A 27,722-nucleotide genomic window follows, 5' to 3' on the forward strand; every position below is an offset into this window, starting at 1 on the left:
CTTTCCTCATAAGACTTGGTCTCCAGACCCCTCACCATCTTTGTTGCCCTCCTCTGGACATGTTCCAGCTTGTCTACATCCTTCTTAAATTGTGAATAGTAAAGTCCCAGTCTTCTAACCCTCCTGGTATAAAATCTAGCACTTCTGGGAAGCTCAGAGCTTTTGATAGTATGATAAATATTATGATCTTTTATACATAATATAATGATCTTTGCTCAATCAGTATCGTAGGCTGTGCCACCATCTCCAATAGACATTGTTAGCTCACGATGGGCAGTTAGCCTTTCTGTAGCAGTAGAAAAGAGCAAGAGTCCAGTAGCACCTTAAAGACTAACAAAAAATATCTGGCAGGGTATGAGCTTTTGTGAGTCACAGCTCACTTCTTCAGATATTGTTAGCAATCACAATAAAAGTACTGTCTGTTTATTGCTCCTTCAGCATTGAAAAAGAAACATTCCCTTATTTCTTCAGCAATGAAAAGTTTCCCCTCATGTTCTCAGAAGCTTGCTTAATGATTTGAAATACTGTCTTTTTTTTCCTGCACAGGTTACAATCTAAAGATGGGCATATATACCCAAATTAACCTTTTAAAGATGAATGGAGATTCCTGAACTACATTTTGTCAGTTTCTGCCCTTAGTTTCAAAAACTGCAATAAAAGACAAACCAAGATGGGATAGAAGTACTTAAGAAGAATTTTACCCTTTTTTGTAAGCTGCTTTAAGCTTCATAAGGAAGAAAGGCAGCTAATAAATATTTTAAATAAACAAAGAAATACCCTAGATAACTTTAAAATGGTTTAAAACAGTTTGTTACTGGGGCACATTGTCAAAATGATATCATTTTGTGTTTTCAGGTATGGACAACATGAACATTGGCTTCAATATTTTGAAGCATTTGAAACATTTTATCTATCTGATTCTACAGATAGGTATAATCTGGTTTAGCAAAGAATCAGTTGTCCTGGGATATTGGAATATATTTTATAAACTATTTTCCAAAATTAAAGTCACATATATGTGGTCGCAGTTCTACAGCTCCCTGTACTTTATAATTCAGAGACAACTGTGTATGTCCGCTTCAACATAAGTGCTAAAAACCATGCTGAGACTCTCATTCTTGCTTTTACTCATCCCTAATCACAATTTATAAAACTAATTGAAAACCTGCTTGAAACTTCAGTAATCTAGATGGTTGTCCTACCCTACAGTGCCTACAAAACACATATCGCATCACCAGTTCCTGGAGGGGTATAATTAGACCCCCTCCTCCATTGTTTCACACAGTCACAATACCTGGTTATTCTTCTGATGTTAGGACGAGCCCCTTGGGTACATTTATCTGATAAATACATTTTATCATCAGGTTGCATCGATTACATTTTTTTGTTTCATCCAGTACATCAGACTCAAAAGTAGAAAACTGAAATCACTGCCTCCTCTTGGCCACATGGTGGAGCACCACTGAAAGAAATCCTTTTAATTCATTGAAGTTAGCGTTTCAAAACATTAACACCCCCCTCCCCCAAAAAGAGGAGAGAAATAACATTTTAAAGAGGCTTTTAAAGTGTCTTGTGTGTCTTCCTGTGACATCCTCCGTTGGTCTTGCAATACTCAGCAGGAGATCTGGAAAGAGCCTGACTGAGATGCTCAGTCCCAGCTGCAGCGGTGCTAACGGTACCTGGTGTAGCGGCAGCGGTGGTGGTAGTAGCCATAGTCCTCACCGCTATGGGCGAGAACACTCTCTGAGCCCCACCGGCCACCTCATTGCAGCCATCTGCCTCGGGATCATTGGGACTTTGGGCTTCCTGAATAATCTTCTGGTCCTGACACTTTTCTGCAGGAATAAAGTGCTGCGTTCTCCCATTAACTGGCTATTGATGAACATTTCCGCGAGTGACCTGATGGTGTGCATCATGGGCACCCCGTTCAGTTTTGCAGCCAGCACGCAGGGGAAATGGCTCCTTGGGCCAGCTGGCTGCGTGTGGTACGGCTTTGTCAACACCTTATTTGGTAAGTACCGTGTTGCTGTCCTGCTGTCTCTAGCATGCTCTTGCTCTGCTTCTGTATGGCTCATGCCTTTCTTGAGCTGGTCCACTCTGGGTATTTACTTCAGAATGACTGGCACTCTCTCAAAAGGTGGTTTTAGGTAGCTTTGCTCTCCTTGCTGGGGTTTTGCTCTGCAGTTAGCCAGCCTCCCTTAGGTACTGCCTTACTGATTCTAACAGTGGACTAGCTTGTGCAAAAAAGGGGACGAACACAGAATACAGTCTTCCGTCAGAGAGTTGGTAAAATAATCTTAGTGCCAGTTTTGGGAGTGGAGGACCGCCTGTAAGGGTAAGGCATTGTAAATGAGAGACACAACTATGTGGCACAGAGATACAGGATTCTGTGAATATTCTTTAGGATGAAAGATGATGCTCTCTTTCCCTGTGTGTAGAAGTACTGGAGGTCTTTTAAAGTCTGCATGCAAAAGAGCTCTGGTGGTTCCAATGGGAAAGGAAGATCGTTACAAGAAAGTGTTGTAAAAATGATCAGTGCTGGGACCATTTACCTACCTCTGTAATGGAATGAAAGTATATAACTGCAGGTGTGTAAGTTATATATTGCTCTGGAGGCTATGTAGGAAAGAGTTAGGGGACTGCATCCAGTAGTTAATGTGTGTGCTTCTGTTTACATAAGGGAGCATGGTCTCCTGTGGGCCACCATGCCTGTCCCTCCCCCCAACAACAATTCCCATGACCCCAGTGGCTTCCCACACAGATCCTTTTGTGATTTTTTCCTTTGTTTTCTTGGGGATATGGTAGAAGAAAGAGTCAAGATACAGGATGATCTTGATAGGCTGGAGAACTAAAACCAATAAAGTGAATTTCAATGGAGATAAATGTAAAGTTCTGCATTTAGGTAGGAAAAATAAAATGCATAATTATTGGATGTGGGAGACTTGTCTTGTGCAAAAAGGATCTAGGGGGGGTCTTAGTAGATCAGACACTGAACATGAGTCAGCAGTGTCATGTAGTAGCTAAAAAGGCAAATGTGATCTTGGGCTGTATCAACAGAAATATAGTGTCCAGATCATGTGAGGTGATGGTATTGCTTTACTCTGTTCTGGTTAGATCTCACCTAGACTATTGTGTTGAGTTTTGGGCACCACAATTTAAGAAGGCTGTAGACAATCTGGAACCTGTCCAGAGGAGGGCAACAAAGATGGTGAGGGGTCTGGAGACCAAGTCCTATGAGGAAAGGTTGAAGGAGTTGGGTATGTTTAGCCTGGAGAGGAGATGACGGAGAGGTGATCTGATAACCATCTTTAAGAACTTGAAGGGCTGTCATATAGAGGATGGTGCTGAGTTGTTTTCTGTTGCCCCAGAAGGTCAGACCAGAACCAACAGGTTGAAATTAAATCAAAAGAGTTTTCAGCTAAACATCAGGAAAAACTTCCTAACAGAATGGTTCCTCAGTGGAACAGACTTCGTTGGGAGGTAGTGGGTTCTCCGTCCTTGGAAGTTTTTAAGCAGAGACTAAATGGCCCTATTGACTAAATGGCAATATTGATTATGTGAACTTAGGCAGTTCATGAAAGGGAGGGCAGAAAGTGTTGTGTCAATGTTTGGCTCTTGTGGCCCTTTCTTGCATGCCCAGAGTAGTCCCGATTGCCACTTTGTGGTCAGGAAGCAATTTTCCTCCAGGCCAGATTGGCCGGGGATCCTGGAGGGGATTTTTGGCCATCTTCTGGGCATGGAGTAGGGGTCATTGGGGGTGTGGGGGAAAAGGTCGTTGTGATTTTCCTGCACTGTGCAGAGGGTTGGACTAGATGGCTCTGGTGGTCTCTTCCAACTCTATGATTTTATGTATATTTGGGCTGACAGCCTACAGTGAAACCAAATTCTCAGTGGAGGGGGGCAGTGGAAAATAGGTGTGAGGCCTGATAGAAATCAGGACCTGGCCTGTGAGAACCACCTGATAGAAATCAGGACCTGACTTATGAGAACCTCTTCAATTCCTTACCTGACCTGTCTTTCATTTTCCTATGCTGTACTACTAAATATTATTTGTAAGATGCATTTGCTGGCTTAAACTTTTTGTTCCCCATTTTAAAAAATGTGGTTACTTTGCAGGTACAGTGTCACTTGTTTCCCTGGCTGTGCTTTCTTATGAACGATATTGTACAATGATGAGAACAGCTGAAGCAGATGCCACCAACTACAAGAAAGTGTGGATGGGGATCTTTGTGTCCTGGACTTACTCTTTAATCTGGACCTTACCACCTCTGTTTGGATGGAGTAGCTATGGACCAGAAGGACCAGGCACAACTTGTTCAGTAAACTGGCATTCAAGGGATGCCAACAACGTGTCTTACATAATTTGCCTCTTCCTCTTTTGTCTTGTCATTCCTTTTTCCATTATTGTTTACTGCTATGGCAAGCTTCTGTGTGTCATAAAGCAGGTAAGTGGATTTTACAGTCTTGTGAATTTCAACAGGAGGCAAATGTAACAGCTCTAGATGAGTATCACATACTATCAAGATGTGGATGAATAATAACAACTTGGCCAGGGTCATATAGAGTCTATGGAAGAGGCGAGATGGGAATCCACCTCTGCTTTTTATTCACCATACTGCTCTGGTTTGTAGAAAATATCAAGAGTTCAATTAACTTCCTCAGTTACACACAGAAATAACAAACCAAAGCACACAGAAGTAAAACACAGGGAGAATGGTTAAATCTAAAAATTAAGATTGTAATACTATTTAAACATAATCTAATCACTAAGGGAACAATCCAGAGAGCTGCCTTAGGAGAATCTAAATTATTTGAGCATGAGCAGTTGGACTTTTGTCTTTAAATGTTTGTTATACTGCCCATACAGTCAGTTGTTTTTGAACTTCTTTTGAACTTCTTCTCCCATAGTGCAAATAGCTATCAGGCACAGAGAAGTAATTGTGTGATTCTCTGGATTGTGGTCATTTTTAATCAGTTATGAATGGAATACAGCTAGATGGTTCCTTGCACTTCTTTCTGTCCCTTGTTATAATTTACTAGAAAAAAGCATTATAGATTTATCCCTCCACCCCTGCTGGCATCTCTGGACCTTTAAAAAGCATCTTTTGTATGCATTTCAAACTTTCTGCAAATGGGAATGCCAAACTTGAACAGCTGGACCCCAGACACATTGTCATTTGCGACGTTATTTCATTTTCCTATTTGTCATGTATGCTGGCTGCTAGAGAGGAGTGATGAGGATATTTGGTGGATTGTGTTGCTGTAGAATAGTATGAATTTCTTGAACCAATCTAGATGTTACCTATTCACCTGAATATCATTGTATACCATGTCACAGGCGACATTCTTGCTGTTTTTTCAGTTACTGTTTTTACAGCAGTTAATCAGGTTATTGTCACTTGTAGTCAAGTAATTGGTCTTTTACTGCTTAGTTCTGAGGAGCTAAATACATCCACTTGGCTTCATACTGTTTTACCTCAGATCTTTACTTCAAATATGGCAACCAGAACAGTGTGCAGTGTGCAGTTCTGGTCACCAAATCTCAGAAAAAACATTGCAGAGCTTGAAAAGAAGAGAGGACCAAGATCATTAAGGGGGTGGAGTACCTTTCCTGTGAAAAAAGGCTGGAGAATCTAGAACCTTTCAGTCTAGAAAAACAATGGCTAAGGGGGGACATGATAGAGGTTTATAAAATTATGCATGAGGTAAAGAACGTGGGTACAGATAGCCTTTTATCCCCCTCCTGTAATACTCAGTCTTGAGGCACCCAATGAAGTTATTGGGAGATAGGTTCAGAGCAGGCAAAAGGAAAATCTTACTTGACTAATTAAACTGTGGAATGCACTACTAGTTGGACCCTAGACAAACTGTCATTTGCTAAGCTGTTCAGTTTTCCCATTTATTGCACCTGCTGGCTACAAGAGAGAAGCTGTTAGGCGGTGTGATGACTGTGAGCATGGATGGCTTTAAAAAAATCAAGCAAATTCATGAAAAAGAGGAGCATTGGTGGTTATTAGCTGTGGTATTTACATATACAGCGCTGGGAGAGGCCTCGGCTTCTATGTAGGGTTGCCAACCTCCAGGTACTAATGGAAAAAGCAGCACGTGGCTCATTTATACAACATGAAAAGCAGAATAAGCTATTGGAGTAAAAATTCTGCTTTTTCATTTTGTATAAATGAGCCACATGCTGCTTTTTCCATTAGTCTACACTATTTCAGCATAGGTCCTTTGTTTTCTTAGTTCACTAAATCTCCAAGTACTAGCTGGAGATCTGATATCACAACTGATCTCAAGCTGATAAGAGATCAGTTCACCTAGAGAAAATGGCCACTTTGGCAATTAGACTCTATAGCATTGAAATCCCTCCCCTCCCCAAACCCCTCCTCCTCAGCCTCCACCCCAAAACCTCCTGCTGGTGGCAAAGAGGGACCTGGCAACCCTATGCCCTGTTTGTTTGGGCTTCCAGGGCAACTGGTTGGCCACTGTGTGATACAGTATGCTGGACTAGATGGACTGCTGGTCTGATCCAGCAGACTATTTATGTTGTTATGTTCTTAGACGGTAGCGGATTTTTAAAGGAAATTTCTAATCTCATATATGAGTTAAGTTGCTGTCTGAATAATCAAAGCCAGCATTTCCCCCAACGGGAAGTTCATCTGACTTATAGGACACTCAGATAGAAAGTAATTTCAAAGACCACTGGAATTATGTCATCAGGCTTCAGACAATGTACCTTCCAATATGGATACATATGGCCCACATTAATCATTATGCAGACAAAATGTAATGGGGATATAATTCCCATTTTCAAACAGGTAGCCTAATTTTTTTTTGTATACTTTTGTATACTTACAGCATTTGTTTAGAGGAAGTGATTTTCCCTATTGCAAGTTCATAATAACAGCAGTTTCTTTGCTAAAAGCTAAGTGTACCACCATAACATGCAGCCACTGAAAAATACCTGGGTCATCTTATCCTTGCCAATGCAATCAGGCACACATTAATTGCTCAACTTGGAGGCTCCCTCTTTAAACACAAACTCCATGCAGTCCAAGACATCATCAGAAAGGATAAATGTGAACAGCTGACACTGGATTTGTGTGTGTGTGTGTGTGTGTGTGTGTGTGTGTGTGTGTGTGTGTGTGTGTGTGTGTGTGAAGTGCCGTCAAGTCGTTTCCGACTCATGGCGACTCATGGCGATTCATATAAAGCACAGTAAAACAACAATTAAAACTAACAAAAGCTTGATTAAAACAAATCAGCCATGCAATACTTGTCATCTTGTTTGTGGGCTTCCCAGAGGCACCTGGTTGACCACAGTGTGAACAGACTGCTGGACTTGATGGGCCTTGGTCTGATCCAGCAGGGCCTTTCTTATGTTCTTATGGGCCTTTCTTATGTACTTTACCAGCCAAATGTTTGCAGTATTTGGTGGGGTTTAGATCCCCTGCAAGGGAAAAGTAACATTGAACCTCCTCAGAGGTAGGGCAAGTATGGTAAATGTCTTGCTCCTTAACAGCAACCCCCCCACACACACTTTTTGCAGTGAAGGAAAGTGGAACAGGGCCCACAGGGACTAGCCTGTAGAAAGGGTGAAATTATCTATATTTTGTTCTATTACATTAGGGGCTACAGTATTTAATTGGTTCCTATGCAGTCTATTCAAAACTGATTGAAACTCTGCCTTATTGGGCTGTTAAAGTGATATTAGTGCAGCAGTGGGAAATATACTGTTACTATGCAATTAGTAAATATAGTTCACATTAATCATCACTAACATCATTTTGCTATATATCAGTGGAAGAACACATACCAGTGAATTTGTTTTCCTGTATTGTCTCTGGGTTTTGTCATCAAGAGAAGCTAGTGACCTCATTTTGACTGCAAAAAGGCCAATTACTTTGAACTTCTGGTATATTTCCAAGTGGTGTTGTGGCGGAACCGCAAGTTGAAGCAAGTCCCATACAATGGCTATGCTATGACGATTGCTTGGCGGCAAATTTGTGGATTTAAGACAGTGCTGGGACTTGGTACGACCCTTCTAAATGGGCATCTGCTTCTACATTTTCATTCCTATGTATTTGGAACCCGATTAGATCATTCAGCCTTTCTAGGAAATTATCCATGATATATACAGAAGTATGTATTCTTTTCTAGCTGCGTAGCAATTATAGCTGACAGCCTACTGTTCAAATGCCAAATGTCCTGTGTGAAAGGCTGATGTTTGTGTAAGATCATAACCTGCTAGCAAATAACTTCAAAAGTAAATCAACACAGCCAATCAATAACCAATTTTAGGTCCAGGGAAGCTATTTGCCACTGTGTGTTTGAACAATATCAGTCAAAGTGCTCAAGTCGTAATAGGACATGTGGGCTAGAAATGTAGAGATACCACAAAGTGCTCTGTGGATAGGTTCACTCTGTGCTGGATGATTTTGTTAAAAACTGTAAACTGCCTTAATCACTCATGAATCTGGATATTGTAAAACACAAAATATATTTCATGTATACCACAGTAGGGCCGCTGTGACTTGCTGTGTTGCTAAGGCAAAGCCAAAACAGTGTTCAAATCTCAGTGAGTCTACTGAGAGTCCAGAAGCCATGTTGGCTATGTTTGCTGCCCCACGAGTTTTTGGAGGGGGGGGGGTTTCTGCCCAGTTTAGGAGTTAAGGGGACATTTGATTTTACCATATGATTGGGCTTATTGAGTTGTTGTATTATCTACAGGTGGAGGGGGGAGACTTCAAAATTAGATGTAATGATATATAAATTACATACTAAGTGCTGTGACATGAGGGAACTGTGTTGTTCATCTCTTCATAGCACTACCTAGTTGGTGCTGATGACAATCTCAAAGCTACAGCCACACAATTCTGGTCATAGCAAGAAAAATGGGAAACAAAAAGGGCTGAATTGCATTTTCCCATCAACAAAAGAAATATTATTGTTCAAGTACTTGGGAAACAAAGAAGACTTACAATGAAGTTTTATCACTGGGGAAAACTTTTGATAACAACTGCATATTGATTCTGCTAAAAAACCAAAGTGCTGTTCTAGCCTCCCACAACCTTTTCAAAGTTGTTACCTGTACCACTTTTTATTTTTTCACAGCCATTAGCAGACAGTCAGACTTAACTTAAAAGCATCAAATGTGCAATACAGACATACGAGTTTGTTTGAAAAGATTTTCTGTTGGTAACTACATTACTACATGGTTTATAAAGGTAAAGGTAGTCTCTTGTGCAAGCACTGGGTCATTACTGACCTATGGGGTGATGTCACATCACAACGTTTACAAGGCAGACTATCATTACAGGTTGGTTTGCCATTGCCCTTCCCCAGTTGTCTACACTTTATCCCCACACATTGCGTAGAAATATCATTATTAAATGTGCAACTTTGATATGAAAACCTGATAAAAATTACAACAGGTTGTTTTTGTTAAAATACAAACCCTGGAGGTTGGCAACCACTGATTTTCAGTCTAGAGAAGCCCTTGAGATTGGCAAACACTTTTTTCCCTAGGTCATTCCTGGAGGGTGGCAACAGAGGATTTTTTCTCTCCAGGCCAGCCCTGGAGGTTGGGAACTGAGTTTTTGTCTCCTTAGGTTTGTCCAGGAGGGTAATAACAATAGAACTCATAACTTAGACTCTGCAACTTGATTTACATTACAATAGGTTGTTTTTGCTATAACACGATCATTCTAACAACCTAGGTTCTTCTTTTTGAAGTGATTACACTTTATCCCCAGCAAGCTGAGTACTCATTTCACTGACCTCAGAAGAATGGAAGGCTGAGTCAACTTTGAGCCGGCTACCTGACACCAACTTCCGTCAGGATTGAACTCAGGTCGGGAGCAGAGCTTTGACTGCAGTACTGCAGCTTACCACTCTGCGCCACGGGGCTCTTCCACATGGTATATAGTTTGAGTTTTATCTACCACTGATAGTGTGACTCAGCTGTTGGTAGAATGAGCTCCTTTTGAAATACGAAGCTATCTTGTACTAATTCAAACCATTAGTCCATCTAGAGCAGAATTGTCTATTCTGACTGGCAATGGCAGTCCAGTCTCAAGTAGGAAATTGGTAATTGCAGAGATTGAATCTGGGGCTTTCTTCATGTAAAACATGTGCTTGATCACCAAACCATGTCCCTCTTCTGGTGTACAACCTGGCATGAAAACTAGGGGATCGAGGTTAAGATCTTTGTTTGAGACCCTGTTGTGTATCTCTCTCCTTTGACAGGTAAGAGAAAAGGGCTTATTCAGTTATGGTGACAACTTTGGAATTTCCATCTCTTGGATGTTCCCTTGGAGTCAGGTTTATTGACTTTCTGGCACTCAATGAAAGCTTATTAATTTCCCCAGGCTTTTATGAAACTTATTTATTTTTCTCAGTCTGATGCTGAATAATATTAGCTATTTTGTCTGTTGCTGCTAACTAAATAAAACCAATATGTCCATGTGCATACAACATGGAAAACCATAGTCAAAATGAACTGTGACTAATAAACCAAGCTCAGACCATGTTTTCCTATTCTGGTTTAACTAAGGCTGGCAGGTTTTCTGCTACAGGGGGAGACTTCCCGCTGGCAGCCCTTGACCCCTGCCACCATTCAGTAGGGTGGTGGGGGAAAATGCTAATCCAACAGCATGATAGCACTTCCAGCATGAACCCAGATGTGATGTTATCATGTTGGGGTGAAACTCTAGGATTCCCATGATACACTCTGGTATTACTTCACTGAAAGTGACATCATCCCATTGGAGCTACAGCGATTTGAATTTCTCTGCTGCTCTGAGCCTCCTGTGGGTTGCCAATGTTCGGTTGGCAGCCCTAGGTTTGACATACCCTAACTAACCACAGTTAGTCGAGTAGCCCATGTTCAGACAGTAGCACTAATTATACTTATTGGTTCCATGTGACAACTAAACTGAGTCAACTCCCCACCCCCCGAGATCGGATTTCAACATCCAAAATGAAACATGGAGTCTCCAGCACAAGTGAAAATCATTTCTATTCATGCAAAGGACACACTCATAGTTACACCTTCCACCTCTGCATAAATCTCATGTATTTTTTAAGAGTTCTGTGATGCTCAAGAACATCTTCTAGGTAGGTGCAAGTGTCTGCAATGGAAAAAGAGACATCAGGAAAACCACACCGTGCAAGCAGTACTTTACTCATTGTTCTTGGATACAAGTCAATATTTTGTGCAATTGAGATTTGTTAATGGTATCAGTAAGTGAAAATAAAATAAGCAAAGTAGTCATTTGACTTGGCCCTGAATCAGATGAATCCCAAGTATTTCTGCCTTATTGATAGTCACTGTGACTCTTTTACTAGGATGTGTATAATGTGTTTAAACCATCCTGACACAAATTACTCTCAGTTCTAAAAACTGGCAGCTAGAAATTAGGGTCTGATCTTCCAGACAGAGAAAGCAGCCCAAGTTAATGATTACTTTCAAAATTAATGCTGCAGCAGCAGGAGTACCTTGCCATTCAAAAGAAATTGAATCTTTTAAACATATAAAACACATTAAATTAATTTCCAGTTCCAAAATCTGTTGTACTTCAGAGTAAACTGTGAAGCCCTGAAATCATGTTGCATTTATAATTAAACCGGGGGTGGGGGTAATTTTTAACACATTTTCCATAACAGAATAAGCTATGTTTACAGGAGCAATGATCAATCATTTGACTTAAAAAGGATGTATAAGCATAAACTCCCTTAGGGAAAGTGAGATAAATATTGGCTTTACCAACAGACTATATTGGTGATATATTTGTATGGATTCAAAGGACTCATGCAAAGCAAAGATACCGAATTTAACTCTTGTTCTTATAATCATTTCCTGCCCCCTATCATGCAGTGCAAAGCAGGGATCTACAAAAGGAATGCAGAACTAGTGTAAGTATTGAAAGCCTACATTTGAAACAGAAAATGATAGCAATTTAAAATATGGAACTTGATAGTAATTTGACATATGGAAATTAACTAACTCATAAATAGGTTTGCTTTTCAAGTGACTTACCAACCTTTTGCAGCCCAACTATAGAATATAAATGATAATATAAGAGCATTTTTAATATTCCTTTGTACTGCCACGAAGGGAGTGAAGCAGGCAGGGACTTTCCAGCACTTCAGGTGGAGATCTTTCACATCATATACGACCTAATCTTTTTTTTTAAGCTGGAGATGCCAGGGATTGAACCTAGGATCTTCTGCATGCCAAGCAGATGCTGTACCACTAAGCCACAGCCCCTCACCCCTAAAACAAAAAATACTGGATCTTCGGGATCGACTGGGCCAGCTGAGTCATGGTCGTAGGCTAAAAGCTTGTACCTCTGTCCATGACCCCTAGGCTTTAACACCTGCAACTCAGAGTGGAAACAGACACTCAGCCTTGATCGTATACAGTTGGCAAAGATGTTCCCAAGAATTCCCCTCCCTTGCTATTTCATTCTGCCGGTAGGCAATTAAAATGCTAGAGGATGGCAGAGGCTGTAACATAGCATCCTTTTATTCATCATGCCCCAGAATTTATACTTGTAAGTAAGAATGTACAAATATATATATTTAAAAAATGGTACGTTTTTATTGTTTGAGCCTTATTTTTTAAAAAAAACATTTTAATTAATTCTCCCAAATAGAAGCGAATGCCTTTTTTCTGTCTAGCGCTTTCTGCTGGTGGCAGCATTAAAGAGAAATTACTTCTGTACTGTGGTTGAACTGATAATTCTTATCCAGCTCAATTATTTAGGGTAATTTGGTACTTAGTGACTCCAAGATGTATGTGGGGTGTCCTCTGGGGTTGCCGGGGGCCCTGGCCCTCCACCATGTCCCTTGGAGCCTTTGCCTGGCCTCAGAGCAGCATCAGGCCTCGCCCAGAAGAGGTCCTGTTTCCCCTCGCTGTAGTGTGGAGGTACGCTGGGCAAACCCTTCAGTCTACATCCTCCCCAGCTGTTGTCATCAATTTCCCTTTTATCCCTCCCCACCACCACCTGTCTCTCCCCCTTTCCCCAGCTCCACCCCTGATTAATCTCAGCTGGGTGGAGCCACTCCCTTCCCTCTGTCCTCTGCACCTCCTCCGAGCCCTTCCTTCTGCCTTTGAGCTCAAGTCCTGCCCCTTCCTTCCCTTCCCCAGGCCTCTGTCGGAGAGCCAACCCTCCCAGTGGCTGCTTTGTGCTGCCTTGGGTCATGGGTGGGTTGGCTCTTCCTTGGACATTGAGGCCACTTCAGGGGGAGGGTTGAGCACCCATGATGCTGCTGCCTAGTCACCTTGCTGGTCTGACTCCGCAACATGCCTTTCCTGGTCAGGGCACAGCTGCACCTCTCCAGCGTCACCTCGTAAATGCGGGAGTGTTGCACTGGGGGAGTCCCAGGAGTAGGGAGGAATGACCTTGGACACCCCTCCCTTATGCCTGCTCCTTCCAATTCTGGGTCTTAATACATTTGGGCATTAAGTCTGTATTGTCATGACATCGACCGCGTCAGTGGCGAATGGTGAAGCTGAAAGGTAAGAGTGAGAAGTACCGCCTTAAGATTTGCACATTGTGGTCTTTCATCCACATCATCCACTGGAGGGGAGTGTGGCCGGTCACCAGGATGAAAGGGTGGCCCTCCAAATAGTTGTGCAAGTACCATATGGCCTATTATACAGCTAGTGCTTCTTTTTCCACCGTCGAATACTTATGCTCAATGGACTGCAACTTCTGGCTGATAAAGAGGATGGGGTGTTCTTCCCCCTTAATTTCCTGTGACAGCACCACACCCACCCTTGTTCTGGAAGCATCGGCTTGGACTAAAAACGGCTGCTGGAAGTCGGGGTTTTCAACACGTGACCATGCGTGAGTGTGTTTCTTAGGTTTTCAAAGACTTGAGCTCAGTTGTCAGTCCACTGCACCGTATTAAAATTCCCCTTTTGCAGGCAATCTGTAAAAAAGTTGGCCCGACTGGTGAAGTGAGGGATGAACTTGCCATAATATCCCACCAGGCCTAGGAAGCACCTAATTGATTGACTAGGAGGTCGGGTGTGGGGTATCAAATAGGCTTCAAATTGCGCTATCACATTAACCTCCCAATAGTCCACGCAAAGTTGGATGCTGCCATCAGGTTTGGGCACCAGGCTCATGGGCCTTTGCCAAGAGCTGCAGGAGGGCTTGATCATGACCATCTGAAGCATCTTCTGTGCCTCCTGCTGGACTGCTTCCTACCTATGATGCAGAACAGGCCTCCAGGCAGCCTGAACCACCTTCCCGGGTGGTGTCGATATCACATGGGTAACCCAGGTGGTCCGACCCAGATTTTGTGAGAAGATTGAGGGTAGTCATGCCAGCATGTTCCGTACTTGCTTCATCTGCTCCTCTCCCAGGTTGTCATCTAAAAGGGGCACCAGGCATGGGTCCCCCTCTAGGTTCCATGGGAGATTCCCTTCTACTAGCTCACCCAGGTCCTCCGTCAGCTGACATCTGACCTCCTGCCTGTTTTGCCATGTTGATCCGTGCCTGAGTAATCTCAGTGCTGGACTATTTTAACACAGTGTATGTGGGGCAGCCCCTGAAAACCACCCAGAAATTACAATGTTTTAAATACAGCAGCCTGTCACTTATTACAAATTAAAAAGAAGAGTTGGGTTTTATGCCGACTTTCTCTACCACTTAAGGAAGAATCAAACTGGCTTACAATCACCTTCCCTTCCCCTCCCTACAACAGACCCCCTGTGAGGTAGGTGGGGCGGGGAGAACTCTAAGAGAACTGTGACTAGCCCATGGTCACCCAGCTGCCTTCATGTGTAGGAGTGGGGAAACCAACCTGGTTCACCAGATTAGCCTCTGCTGCTCATGTGGAGGAGTGGGGAATCAAATCCAGTTCTCCAGATTAGAGTCCAACTCTCCAAACCACTGCTCTTAACCACTATACCATGCTGTCTCTCGTTCTTTGCATGGTACTCCTATTCTAAATCATTTGCACTGGATACTGATTTGTTTCAGAGTTCACTTTAAGGTGCAGGTGCTTCCTTTTAAAGCTCTTTGTGACTATGGACTGCCCCTAACTGTGTGGCAACTCTGATGGATGTGATCCCTCCTTTCTGTGCTCTCCTTTATTCAGCTGGTGCCTGCTCTTGAGCTTTCTGCGTAACAGCCCCAGGTTTGTGGAACAGCCTCCTAGAGATCACGAGGAAGGACCCTGCTCTAATGGCTTTCAGACGAGGATGTAAAAACAAATTATTTAATAGGATTTATGAAAGGTTCTAAAGGGTCTTAAAGTTGTTCTTCTGAGCTGGCTCAAGTTTTATTGTTTCAAATGTGCATTTATTGTTTTTTTTAAAAATTTGTCATCTACCAATTGTTTCGGAGAAAGGTGGACATCTATAAAGATTTAAATAGGCTAACGTTCCATTTTTGTTCTTTAGTGCGATCCTAAGAAGAATTCAACCCTTCTAAGTCCACTGAAATCAATGGGCTTAGAAGGTTGGAAGTCCATTTAGAATGGCACTGCCAGACAATGTTCCTTTTGTTTGAGCACTACTCAATTATTTTCCCTTTTACAAATTATAGCTGAATGGAGTAAAGAAAGGAGTGGCACGAAGAGGAGAGCATCGAGTCCTGATCATGGTGGTTGTGATGGTCATTTGCTTTCTGCTGTGCTGGCTACCCTATGGGATTATGGCACTGATAGCAACTTTTGGGAAGCCTGGTCTAATTACTGCATCTGCCAGTATCATTCCTTCCATCCTCGCAAAGAGCAGCACAGTCTACAATCCAGTCATCTACATATTCTTAAACAAACAGGTAAGCAGAACATGTTATGACATAAAGAACGGTGCGATAAAACTGCTTCTAATGGGGACTTTCCCCCTAATAACTCTGTGTTGAACAAATGATTGTGCCAAATAAAATAGTCTTATTTGTACCAGCTGAGGATTTAGCCTAGAAAACCAAAAGCTCATACCCTGAAAATCTTGTTGGTCTCTCAGGTGCCTCTGGACTCATTTCTGTGTATTCTACTGCAGACCAACACAGCTACTTAACTCTCCAGTCGAAGTCACCGGGCCTTTAAAATGTTCAGTGTTGGCTGGGTGGTGCAATAGAAAGTCAAGCGTTACAATTTCTCTGAGGCACATTTGAGATCTTACTTCAGATTAACTCACCTTTTTCCAAGTGATCATGGCAGTTGGGATTGGGATTTAGTCATTCTGGAACACTATTATACATCTCAAGTAGGGTAGCTAGGCATTGGCTAACAACCAGCAGCGCGGGGTGGGGAGTGTCATTGGTGACAGCATGAGGTCACTTGGGGAGGAAGCAATTGTCCTTGATTGTGTAAAAAACAAATTGTTATTATATACAGTACAAACAATCCCTATATATAGTGCAAACAGTCCCAGTAAAGTGTAACAATCTCTGAATGTCCCAATAACACAAAAGTTGCGAACATTCCCACTGAAATATAACAATTTCTCATTGAGTATAATGATGGTTTGCTAGCTAATTAAAGCACCGTTTTGTTATCTTCTCAGGATTATTTTTTTTCTGTTGCAGTCCTGTTGGAGGCTGGCCTTGTGCAGCTGTTGTGAACTGTTGATTATCTCAGCCAATCATGGAAGAAAAAAGAACATTTAAATAATAAATCTGTGATCCAACTCTTCATGTATAGCTGTGATGACAAAAAGGCCAGGGTCCAAAGACTTTTTAAGACACATTGTTGTTAGTTTTATTATAACAACACAAATCTACCTACAGCCTTTCTGGATCTGAAGGGTAGTTTTTAGGAACTGCAATGAATAGAATCAGAAGTCAGGGTTAGTAGCCCGTAAGACAGAAAACAAGCATCAATTTTCCAACGATAGGATCTATCATCCCACAGATTTACCCCATCCTTTTTACGTCCATTTTGTTCACAACTTCAGCTTTATTGTTCTAGCTTAATGATTTCCATTGTTCCCTGTGCGCCTAACTCTAGAATCTCTATATAGCTAATCTTTTCTGTGCAACAAAGAGGTGGTGAGCGGTAAATCGTGGATTTCTGCGAGGGAGGGTTGTTGAAGAGCAATTCCCTGTGCTCCTCCTAAACAATTAGTGGCTTGCTAAGAATCCACTGTCCTCATTCCCTTAATGCTACCAGAAATGGTAGTGGAGGTAGGAAGAGAGGGGGGGGCATATACAGAGAGATGGGGGTTTCTTTCCCTTCTCATCTCCACAAACAAGGAAGGGGCTCAAAAAAAACCCAAAGGAAGACTTCCGGTGGTGCCGCTGGAGAGAGCACTCCATTTCCCCAGGCTGTCCTGGGAGAAATCCAAGTTTGCGTTATTTTTGGGGTACATAGATACCCCAATCCGACCCTTGCAAGTGGGTTGGAAAGCAGGAACTCCCTGCAGCCCGCAAACGCGGTTTGACCTCCTAGGTACTCTGAGGGGGCTTTTTAAGCCCCTCGGAGTCCTGGACGCCGGTCCTGCGAGGGCACTAGGGAAGGACATCGCCAAAACGCAACTTTGGCCTCAAGCTCTACCCTCCACCACCTTAATACCAACATAAGGACTACATAAAGAAAAGAACCTCACCTCTTGACACCCAAGTGAGTACAAAAGAACTCTGCGTCTACTTACTGGAAATTTGAACAGACGGGGGGCTGATAAGAATATTTCTGGGACCCCCACTCCCCCTTAATTCGAACTGAAAAAGTTTGATCTGAGTTAGTCATCGGGATTAGCGACAGGAGCCTTATCAAATCGATCAGCCTAAACCATAACAAAGAGTCGGAAGGATACCTTTTAGATTGACAAGAATTATCACCAATGAGAAGGTCCGAGGAAAGGGGAGGGTGATCTTTCTTCCTGATTTTCCGGCGAAAAGAATTTCCTGCCACGTTTGTAGTAAGGGAGTGCCTGGAACGGAAGACTCTCTATAACACCCTCTCTATCATCGGAACTAAAACAACAGGAAGTAGCCGTGGGACTGAATACGCGTCGCACTCGAGTTACTTTGAATCCATTCCTGAAGGAATAACCATCGAGAAGAGGCGGTAGAAGGTCCGCAACACTAGCAACTTCCGGTATACTTCCTGATTAACCCGATCTAGAGCGACCGAAAAAACTCACTGGTATTTCAAAATTTTAAAATGCAATTTTAAAGCCAATTTCGACTCTTTTCAACCCGAAAAAATTATAAGGCTGATGTTTGAACTATCATCTTTTAATTAGTACTTTAAAGGCCCTGTCTGTGGACATGTATTTTACCAGCTTCTTCTGAATGTAAATGTCTCGACCCCGCTCTGGCTCACTACACAGCCCTGCCTATACTAAATTAAGGGACTCATTACAAACCTCAACCATGGAAAAAAAATTACAGGACATGTTAACTAAACAAACTGAGGCAACAAATAAACAGTTTGAACAGATGTCTACACAGATGGCACAGTTGACTTCTATGATGACAAATCTTGGTCAAGCATCCCAAGCTATTAATCAGAAGTTGGATGTGGTTACAGGAGACTTGAAAGAAGTAAAAACTCAAATGACTGTTATGAAGACAGATATGCAAGCGATGGATGCATCAATTAAGAAAGTGATGGATGAGCACAAGGATACAAAGAAAAAATTAACAAGCCAAGAAAAACAGATTGAAACAATACAAACTGATCAGATGGCGGCAAAAAATCAAATGGCAATGATGGAGATGAGAGTGAGAGAGACTAATCTTCGTATACGCAACTTTCCAGATATGATGGGAGACAATAAAGAAACTGCATTACCAAATTTGGCCTACTTATTTCAGATAGATGAACAAGAACTAAAACAAGCCATTAATAGAATATACAGGATACCATTACCTGCTAGAATGAGAAGATCTAAGCCAAGAGATTTGATGATAGTGTTTTATGACACTAGAGTTAAAGATAAGATTATGAAGATTCACTATGAAAATCCAGTGTCAGCAGGAGATTCCTCTCTTATATTACTGAAGGATATTCCAAGGCATCTACTCTCACAGAGGAATAATTACAAAGACATTGTGTCTACATTGAAAGCTAATGGTATCAAATACCGTTGGATCATGCCACAAGGTTTGGCTTTCACCTACAAGGAAGTGAAAACGACAATTCTATCTCAAGCAGATGTGGGGAAATTTTTGAGAAAATATAAAATGGACCTTAAAGAATTACCTGGGGAGAAGGAGGAAGAAGAAGAGGAAGAAGAAGAGGCACAGGGTGCAGAAGGAGGTACCAAATTATAGACTTTTTATTTTGCTAAAAAATACTACACCATGGCAAAAGCAATTTCTTGGAATGTAAATGGACTGAATGAGAAAACTAAAAGGGCTAGAATTTTCAAATATTTACAGAAATATAAATACTCCCTAATTTGTCTACAAGAGACTCATATAGCTTCAAAGCATAAAAAATACTTGGAGAAACAGGTGCTTGGACAAGCATTTATCGCCTCAGCTAAAACTAAAACAAAGGGAGTGGTAATTTATGCCCACCCCAGTCTTTGCCCAGAATTAGTATATAAAGATAATGAAGGAAGAATTGTAATTATCAGAACTAAAATATTGGGACAAAGGACAATAGTGGTTGGAATTTATGCACCCAATGAAGGGAAAAAATCCTTCTATGAAAAACTACACGATTTGATAGCCCAACACGCAAAAGATCAAATCTTATTGATGGGCGACTTCAATGGAATTATTCTCCCATCCTTGGACAAAAAATCAAAAGCAAAAGACGTCAATGACGGATGCTTACCTAAAACCTTCTTCACCATGGCTTCAGAATTAGAATTACAAGACATTTGGAGAACAATGAACACAACGGCTAAAGAATATACCTTTTATTCAGCGAGACATAATTCACACTCCAGAATTGATATGATATGGGCCAGTAAATCAATCTTCACTCAGCTACGTAAAATCCATATCTTACCTAGAACTTTTTCTGATCACAATCCTGTTACTTTTGATTGGAACAATAAACAAGCATTTAGATGGCGAATGAATGATAAACTTCTAAAAGACAATAAGATACAAAAGGAATTACAGGCTTTAATGAAAGACTTTTTTGAAATAAATCTTAATGGGGAAACTTCTCTGAATACAGTTTGGGATGCATTTAAAGCTGTTTTGAGAGGTTTTATGATACAGAAACATTCGGCTTGGAAGAAGACTCAATTACAATTTACAAACAATATACTTTGGAATTTACAAAATTTGGAGCAGAAATTGGTAATGGCAACACAGGAAGAGGAGAAAAGAGAAATTCAAATAAAGATTTCTGCATCTAAACACCAATTAAATTTGGTAATAATGGAGGAAATGAATAAAAATTTGAAACTTGCTAAACAAAAGTATTTTGAATATGCAAATAAACCAGGAAAATTTTTAGCAACACAATTGAAGGATTCATTTCAAAAGAAGATTATAACAAAAATCCAAACTGTTAAAGGACCAGTCTATTCAACTTCAGAAATTCAAAAGGAATTTGTTTCATTTTATTCCAAGTTATATCAGAAAGAAAATACTCCAAAGCAGAAAATAGATAAATTCTTAAATTCAATACAGATGAAAGCTTTATCAACGACCCAGAGAGAATGTATTGAAGCTCCAGTTACAAGAGAAGAAATACAAGAAGCAATACTGAGACAAAAAACGGACAAAACACCTGGACCAGATGGAATTACTGCACTATTCTATAGAATATTTAGTGACAATCTAGTTGGCTTTTTTGGTCTACTCTATAATGCAATTTTGGACGAGGGAATATCCCCGGAGACTTGGTCACATGCATTTATATCATTGATACCTAAAGAAGGAAGGGATCCAGAAAAAACATTTAATTATAGACCTATATCGCTGTTAAATGTGGATTACAAAATTTTTGCTTCGGTTTTGGCATATAGGATAAAACAATTTATTAAGGATCTTATACACGAAGACCAAGCAGGCTTTATACCAGGTAGGCAAATAAAAGACAATGTAAGAATTTTACTAGACTCATTGGAATATTATGATCAGAATATCCAACAAACTGCGGCCTTTGTATTTTTGGATGCAGAAAAAGCCTTTGATATAGTCTCTTGGAATTTTTTAAAACAGATTTTGGATAAATTGAATTTTGGAGATCGTTTTCAGAAAGGTATATCGGCTATCTATACCTCCCAACAGGCGAAAATTTAGGTTAATGAATCAATGTCAGATAATTGCCAAATCACGAAAGGAACTAGACAGGGATGTCCCCTGTCTCCACTTCTATTTTTGTTGGTGTTGGAACCGCTATGTGTGAAACTAAGAAGTATGGAGGACATCCGCGGATTAAGAATTAAAAAACATGAATTCAAGTTGAGAGCATTCGCGGATGACCTCCTGTTAATTTTGGAGAATCCAACACAGTCAATGAACATACTTCGGGAGACTTTGGACGACTTTGGGAAAATATCAGGCTTTAAAGTGAATCAAGAAAAAACAAAGATAATATTTAAAAATTTACCGGAAATACAGCAACAGGAATTTATATCATATACTGGTTGGGAGAAAGCCAACAAAGTTAAATACCTGGGAATTTGGATTACTGCAAAGAATAAAGATCTGATAACTAACAATTACCTCAAGTTATGGGGTAAGATTAAAACTGATATGATTATATGGTCAAATAAAAAATTGTCATTAATGGGACGTATTTCAACGATTCAAATGAACGTTCTACCAAGGATGCTCTTTTTATTCCAAAATTTGCCAATAATATCACACACTAAATACTTTGATACCTGGAGGAAAGACATTTCAAATTTCATCTGGCAAGGGAAAAAACCAAGGACTGCTTACAAATATTTAGTGGATCTAAAAACTAGAGGAGGTTTAGCACTACCTAACCTTCAACTTTACGCTGAAGCGGTAGCTTTAGTATGGATAAAAGACTGGATGGATTTGTCAAATACACGTTTGCTAGACTTGGAAGGTTATAATAACTTAAGCGGATGGCATGGCTACTTGTGGTATGATAAAATTAAATTACAAGCAACATTTCGTAATCATATAATCAGGTCCTCTTTATTTCGTATTTGGATGAGATATAAACATATTTTGGAACCAGAAACACCAATGTGGATATCGCCTCAAGAAATGTTAACATTGCGCCCACTTAGACCAGACAAATTTATCACCTATCAAGATCTAATTAAATGGGATGGAAAGAAATGCTCACTAAAAGACTTTCAACTTCTTAAGGACGATTTACAATGGCTTCAATACTATCAAATTAAATCAGTTTTTGTACAAGATGTTAAAAAAGGATTTTCTAAAGAAAAATCTTCTTTTCAAAGGATTCTATTAGATAATAATACAAAACTGATTTCTAAAATGTATAATCTCCTTTTAACAATATATTGTGAGCAGGACACGATCAAACCAACTATGATCGATTGGGCTCAAAATGTGGGACATGATATTGCTTTAAATAAATGGGAACGACTATGGTCTAAAGACCTAAAAGGAATAAAAGCACAGTCAGTGCGAGAGAACATTTATAAAATGATGTATAGATGGTATTTAACACCTAAGAAGATTGCAAAGATTTACAAAACAATGTCCCCTATCTGTTGGAAATGTAACAAAGAAATCGGTTCCTTTTATCATATGTGGTGGACCTGTGATAAAGCTAAAGACTTTTGGGACATGATCTACAATGAATTGAGACTAATATTACAAAAAAATATACCCAAAACACCAGAAATGATGTTATTGAGTATGATTCCAGACGACTTATTAACACAAAGAACCTTTTTGATTTATGCCACAACAGCTGCGAGACTGCTTTATGCAGCGAAATGGAAAGGGATTGAAATTCCCGAGAAAAAAGACTGGATTGTTAAAATGTTTGAAGTGGCAGAAATGGCAAAACTCACAGCTATTTTAAATGAAGAAAGTGAGGCTCGGTTTTTGGGGGAATGGGAGGCGTGGATGCATTATTGTGAATATGAGTTAAAATTGGGAAAAATGGAAGAATATTTTCTAATCTGATCCAGAGGATTTCTTTGTCTTTTTTATAATGAATAAGTATAATTATATTTACTAACAGATTATGGTTTTCTTTTTGTTAAATGATATTGATAGAGTATTAAGATTAGATTAACTACGACGGGATGAACTTTTTATTAAGAGGCAGATGGAGGTGAAGGGGAAGTCACAGATTTTCCATTTTCTTTTTTTATTATTATATGTTATGGAATCATAACAACTTTAAGTTAGAATTGAAATTTTATATTGTTATAGATGTTGTTTATTGCAATGGAAAATTTATAGTATAAAACCTAATAAAATTCATATGAAAAAAAGGAAGAAAAAAAAAAACCCAAAGGAAGATAATGAAAAATATCCTAGTGAAATGACAAACTCTCTTTCTGCACAAGCACTCCTGCTTTGCCTGCCCTCCAAGCCATTTGAGAAAATGCAGAGAAGAGAAAGAAAGAGAAAGCTCACATTGGCACTGAACTTGCTGATTTGTTTCCAAAAAAGGAATTCTGATAAGAATAATGTGGTGGGCAGATATTCATCAGGTGCAGTTTTTCATGGGACATGTCAAAATCAAGAAAATATGACACCAGTCATATTTGTTGCCTGTAATGCAGCTCATAAAAACCACAGAGAAGCTGTTAGAGGAGATGTCTGCTTCATTACTTGGCAGTGGGTGGGGACTACACCCGAGGGACTGGGTTTGGCTCAAATGTTGCCCATGATCCAATCTGGATTTTTCTAGAGAGCTCAAGGATAAAAGTCCAACCTGTCTACTAGTGTCCTTGTCATGAGATTCCCGAACTGAAGCAAGATGGTAGGAACTAGTTTTTAAAAACCATGGGGAAGAAGAAGAAAGGTGTTAAGTGCACTTTGTTCTGAAGATGCCCTTGGTCAAGAGTAAAGGAAGTGATTTAGCATTTCGAAGGAAAATGCACCAGGGTAGAGCTCCACATTGTTACATGTAGTTCTATTATTCTCTCCCCACCCCCACATTTGTATTAGATAAAGCAGCTGCAGGTGGCTGAGTGGAGGAAAGGGAAGGACAAGGACCGTCTTTTATCTTTTGGGGAGAAAAGCAGCTGAGGTTGGCGATTTTGAACAGAAGGACCGCCCTCTTCCCCTTGCTGGCCCTCAGCTCAATCAGATGCCTCTTACAGCAGCTTCACCTGTGAAAAGACAGTTCTGGGGGTGGGGGGGAATGCCGAACTAAACACAACCATGCAGTTTTACCTTAGCTGACCTCTCTTTAGCCATTATTTAAATTTCAGTCAGCTAATATGTTAGGGATGAAATACATGACATACTCAGAAGATGGTTCTGGTTCACTGGATATTCAAAGCCCTACCACTGTTCAGAATTCATATGATTTAAATACCTAACTCACCCATTTTACCTTTAGAATGAAAGCCTGTCTTACATTCATAAGAAAAAAAGAAATACTTATTTACAAGGGAAATGAAAGAATAAGATAAAATAAACATTCTTCGGGAGTATTTATTTTTCAGGAAATTATTTCACCTAAGTACTAAGGGTATGCACCAAAAAACCAAAAACAAAACAAAACACCATTCATTATACTTTTGCATCCTGTTCAGGAAGGAAGATTTTTTTCTGTAATTGCTTTTGCTCATGCAGGACATTGCCAGTTCAGGATTCAAATCCATGTAGTGTTTTGGGTCCCAGTGCTTTGGAACCATTACTTTCAATGGGAAATATACTGGGGGGTCTGGGGCAGCTGTTTATAAAGATCATGGCACCAAATGTGCATAGAACATAGTTTTCTCTTTCCTCTAAAGAACCTCCAAGTTTCAAGTGAATTGGACCAGAGGGGTTGGTTTTACAGAACCTCTCTGGTTTTCAACCATAGAGCATCCTAACTACTGTATAAAAAAACAGGAGCATCATGGCACAGAGAGACCAACACATTTTATTCTAGCATAAGGTTTTTTTTGGACTATTCTAGCATTTTATTCTAGCATAAGGTTTTTTTGTGGAATAGCACCCACTTTAGCCCACAAAAAATTATGGTAGAATAAAATTTGCAAGATTGCCCTATGTGTGTGTAAAGTGCTGTCAAGTCACAACCGACTTATAACGACCTTGGTGGGGTTTCCACGGTTAGTGATTAAGCAGAGGTGACTTGCCACAGCCTTCCTCTGCAGAGTCTTTCTTGGAGGTCTCCCTTCCTAGCAGTGACCCAGCTTAGCTTCCGAGATCTGACAAGCTCAGGCTATACTCTACCATTCTACATCCCAATTGCCCTGTACTGCATGGTAAAGAAGAAATACAATGAAGCAACCTACTGAACAGTAAAGCAAACTAACGCTATTAATGGGTCGATGAACAGTCAAAATGATCATCTAAAAACTGGCTCCCTAGTCACAACTGGCAAACAGGACATGAGCTGAACTGGCAGGGTTTCGAGCATCCCTAGTACTCACCACATGCTTTTGAGCGTCCATTCAGTTTTTCTTTTCTCGTGCCTGGAAAAGCCTGTTCTCGCTGATGCACTATCCCCTTTCCTTAATATGTTCTGCTTTAAAAAATTTTTTAATTTTATTAAATACATATTTTTAAGTGCTGTATTGACCAAACATATAAAATCCAAACATTTTATATGCGAGTGATTTAGTACAAAGCTTTCTCTGTGCCCCCCCAGGTTATAGGATCAATTAAACTACTGTTGTAACTTACTGTAACTGTTATTCATCGAGTTGTCTTCTGTGCAGGCACGCACTAGGACTGCACATGTGCAGGCCAGCTGCTTGGAAAACCTTTCTAGCTCTTCCCAACCCTTTAAAAACCTAAAGGAGGGGGCCCTTCCCCCTTGGAGCATGCAGATGCCGTTTCCCCAGCTAAATTGTCACGTGCTCGAAGAGGGCGCTCCCCCCTTTCCCTCAGTTCTTTCTTTGCTGCATGGTCAGGGTGGCATCTGCAGTTCTCCTCTCCTGGGTTTCCCACTCATAACTGCTCTGTGAGGTAGGTTGCAGTGAGAAAGAAAGACTGCACCAAGGTCACCCGCTAAGAGGTGAATAATCAAGGGTTTTTTTTCCCATACAGGCTTTTTGTTCCTTACACTTGGTTTTCGTTGGTTATACTGGCAGTTTTAAAATTACTTGTAATTTTTTCTGTGGGTTTTGTTATCCTTTTTTCTTTAGATTTTAAATTATCATGCCCCATCTTGTAAATGCTGAAGACGGGCTGAGACTTTGCTAAACAAACAGCTTGTGTACAATGATTTACCCGGTAAATGATGGGGGTTTGTTTGCTTTCTCCCACAAGAAGTATTTGTGGTGTTGTGAGGAAGATGTCCTGCCCTGTGTGATAAGGCCCAGAATGGTTTACCACATGGAGAAAGTTACTGAGGGAAAATATTTAAAGCAGTGTGATGAAAAGGGATGGGTACTGGTTCTCAGACAAAGACAGGAATGGCAAGCCGGAGTGGGGGGTGGAATGGACACAACTTGATGTTGTGGCCCTGGGTGTCTATCAGTAGGAGTTGTAGACTGGGATACTCATTTACCACCTAGATGCCTATTCTGTCCATAAAATGCCCTACGAGGGCTGCTATTTCACATCATAATTTCATTTTTACCCACTGTGGGTTCCAGGAGATCTCAGCCACTGGAACTATTGCCAAAGACCTAGTGTTCTACTGTGTTCACATAGAGGACGATACCAGTCAATCCAGTCTGTATTTATATGTTAGTTTTACAGGTGCTTTTGTGCTTTCCTGAAATGTGACAAGATGCCAAGCAGCTCCAGCAGCAAATGTTCCACAAGATCTACTCGAGTGTGTTGTGCCGTCCAGATATTACAGGACAACAACTTCACATTTGTGACTGCTTCTGCAGAACAGCCTTTCTCAGGGCATCAAGAAGCAGCCACTAGTTTACAGAATCCCAAATCGACCACAGACAATAATCCCAAGGCAAAACAAACCATACTGCTTGTAACTCATTTCAGCAATTAGGTAAGACAAACACTTTGCTATCTTGCACTGAAGAGGAGGTAGTAGAACTGAGGAAGAACTGAGTATTGGGTTTGTGAATTCCTAACTCCGCAATGAATGGATGTACCACCTGGTTTAACATCTGAGGGGAGAAGTCTCTAACAGAGCAATCCTGAGGTTCTTCTGCCGCAGCGCAACTATGGTGTCTCTAGTCCAGTCCCTATAGGGTTGTTACGCAGCAACCGGCAGGAAAATAGAGGGTGTTTGAGGTTTTCTTTGCATGCAACCACGTTAGCATCCCCAGCGACCACACCACTACGTTCTGTGGAGGTGTTTTGACAAGGCAGTGGGGCTTTGATGGACAGGGAAGTCAGAACCAATCAGGGATCACTAGGCACGGGGGCTAAATCAAGTGCCCATCAGAGCCCAAGGGCAGAGGAGGCAGGGCCAGGGAGACTTTTGCTCACTGTCAGTGACACACGGCCCCACCCTCTTAAAGGGACCAAGTTCAGTCACACAAGACCCTGGGAACCTGACGGTAGAGCAGGGGCCCAAGCATCCTCCCCGAGAGCTCTATGTTTGGGTGGTATTCTGACAGCAGAGAAAACACCAGACTTGCCGATACCAGGCACACATCAGCACCCTCCATCTGACAGACAGCACCTGCTTGGATCATTTCTTCCTGTACAGGGCAGCTACCCAAGCCCTGTGCGAAGAGCTTGGGCCAGTTCTCCAGGATCAAGTTCCCCTCTCTCATG

The 27,722-nt window shown here is 40.9% G+C and overlaps 1 protein-coding gene across 1 annotated transcript; it reads left to right on the forward strand.

Annotated features, from left to right (window-relative positions):
* Positions 1 to 1,644: 1,644 nt before the first annotated feature.
* LOC130478263 (vertebrate ancient opsin-like) lies at positions 1,645 to 26,985 on the forward strand. The gene is made up of 4 exons (XM_056850412.1): positions 1,645 to 2,011; positions 4,117 to 4,445; positions 15,567 to 15,800; positions 26,722 to 26,985. The coding sequence occupies exons 1-4, from the start codon at positions 1,645 to 1,647 to the stop codon at positions 26,983 to 26,985; spliced, it is 1,194 nt and encodes a 397-aa protein (XP_056706390.1).
* The last annotated feature ends 737 nt before the right edge of the window (positions 26,986 to 27,722 follow it).

Source organism: Euleptes europaea, chromosome 5 (assembly GCF_029931775.1).
Source record: "Euleptes europaea isolate rEulEur1 chromosome 5, rEulEur1.hap1, whole genome shotgun sequence".
Taxonomy (NCBI): domain Eukaryota; kingdom Metazoa; phylum Chordata; class Lepidosauria; order Squamata; family Sphaerodactylidae; genus Euleptes; species Euleptes europaea.

What these genes read in the sequence shown, in the direction of transcription:
- LOC130478263 (XM_056850412.1), top strand. Translation starts at nt 1,645, where the DNA reads ATGCTCAGTCCCAGCTGCAGCGGTGCTAACGGTACCTGGTGTAGCGGC. An exon ending in CTTTGTCAACACCTTATTTG is followed by an intron (nt 2,012 to 4,116) that starts GTAAGTACCGTG and finishes GTTACTTTGCAG; the next exon opens with GTACAGTGTCACTTGTTTCC. An exon ending in TTCTGTGTGTCATAAAGCAG is followed by an intron (nt 4,446 to 15,566) that starts GTAAGTGGATTT and finishes TACAAATTATAG; the next exon opens with CTGAATGGAGTAAAGAAAGG.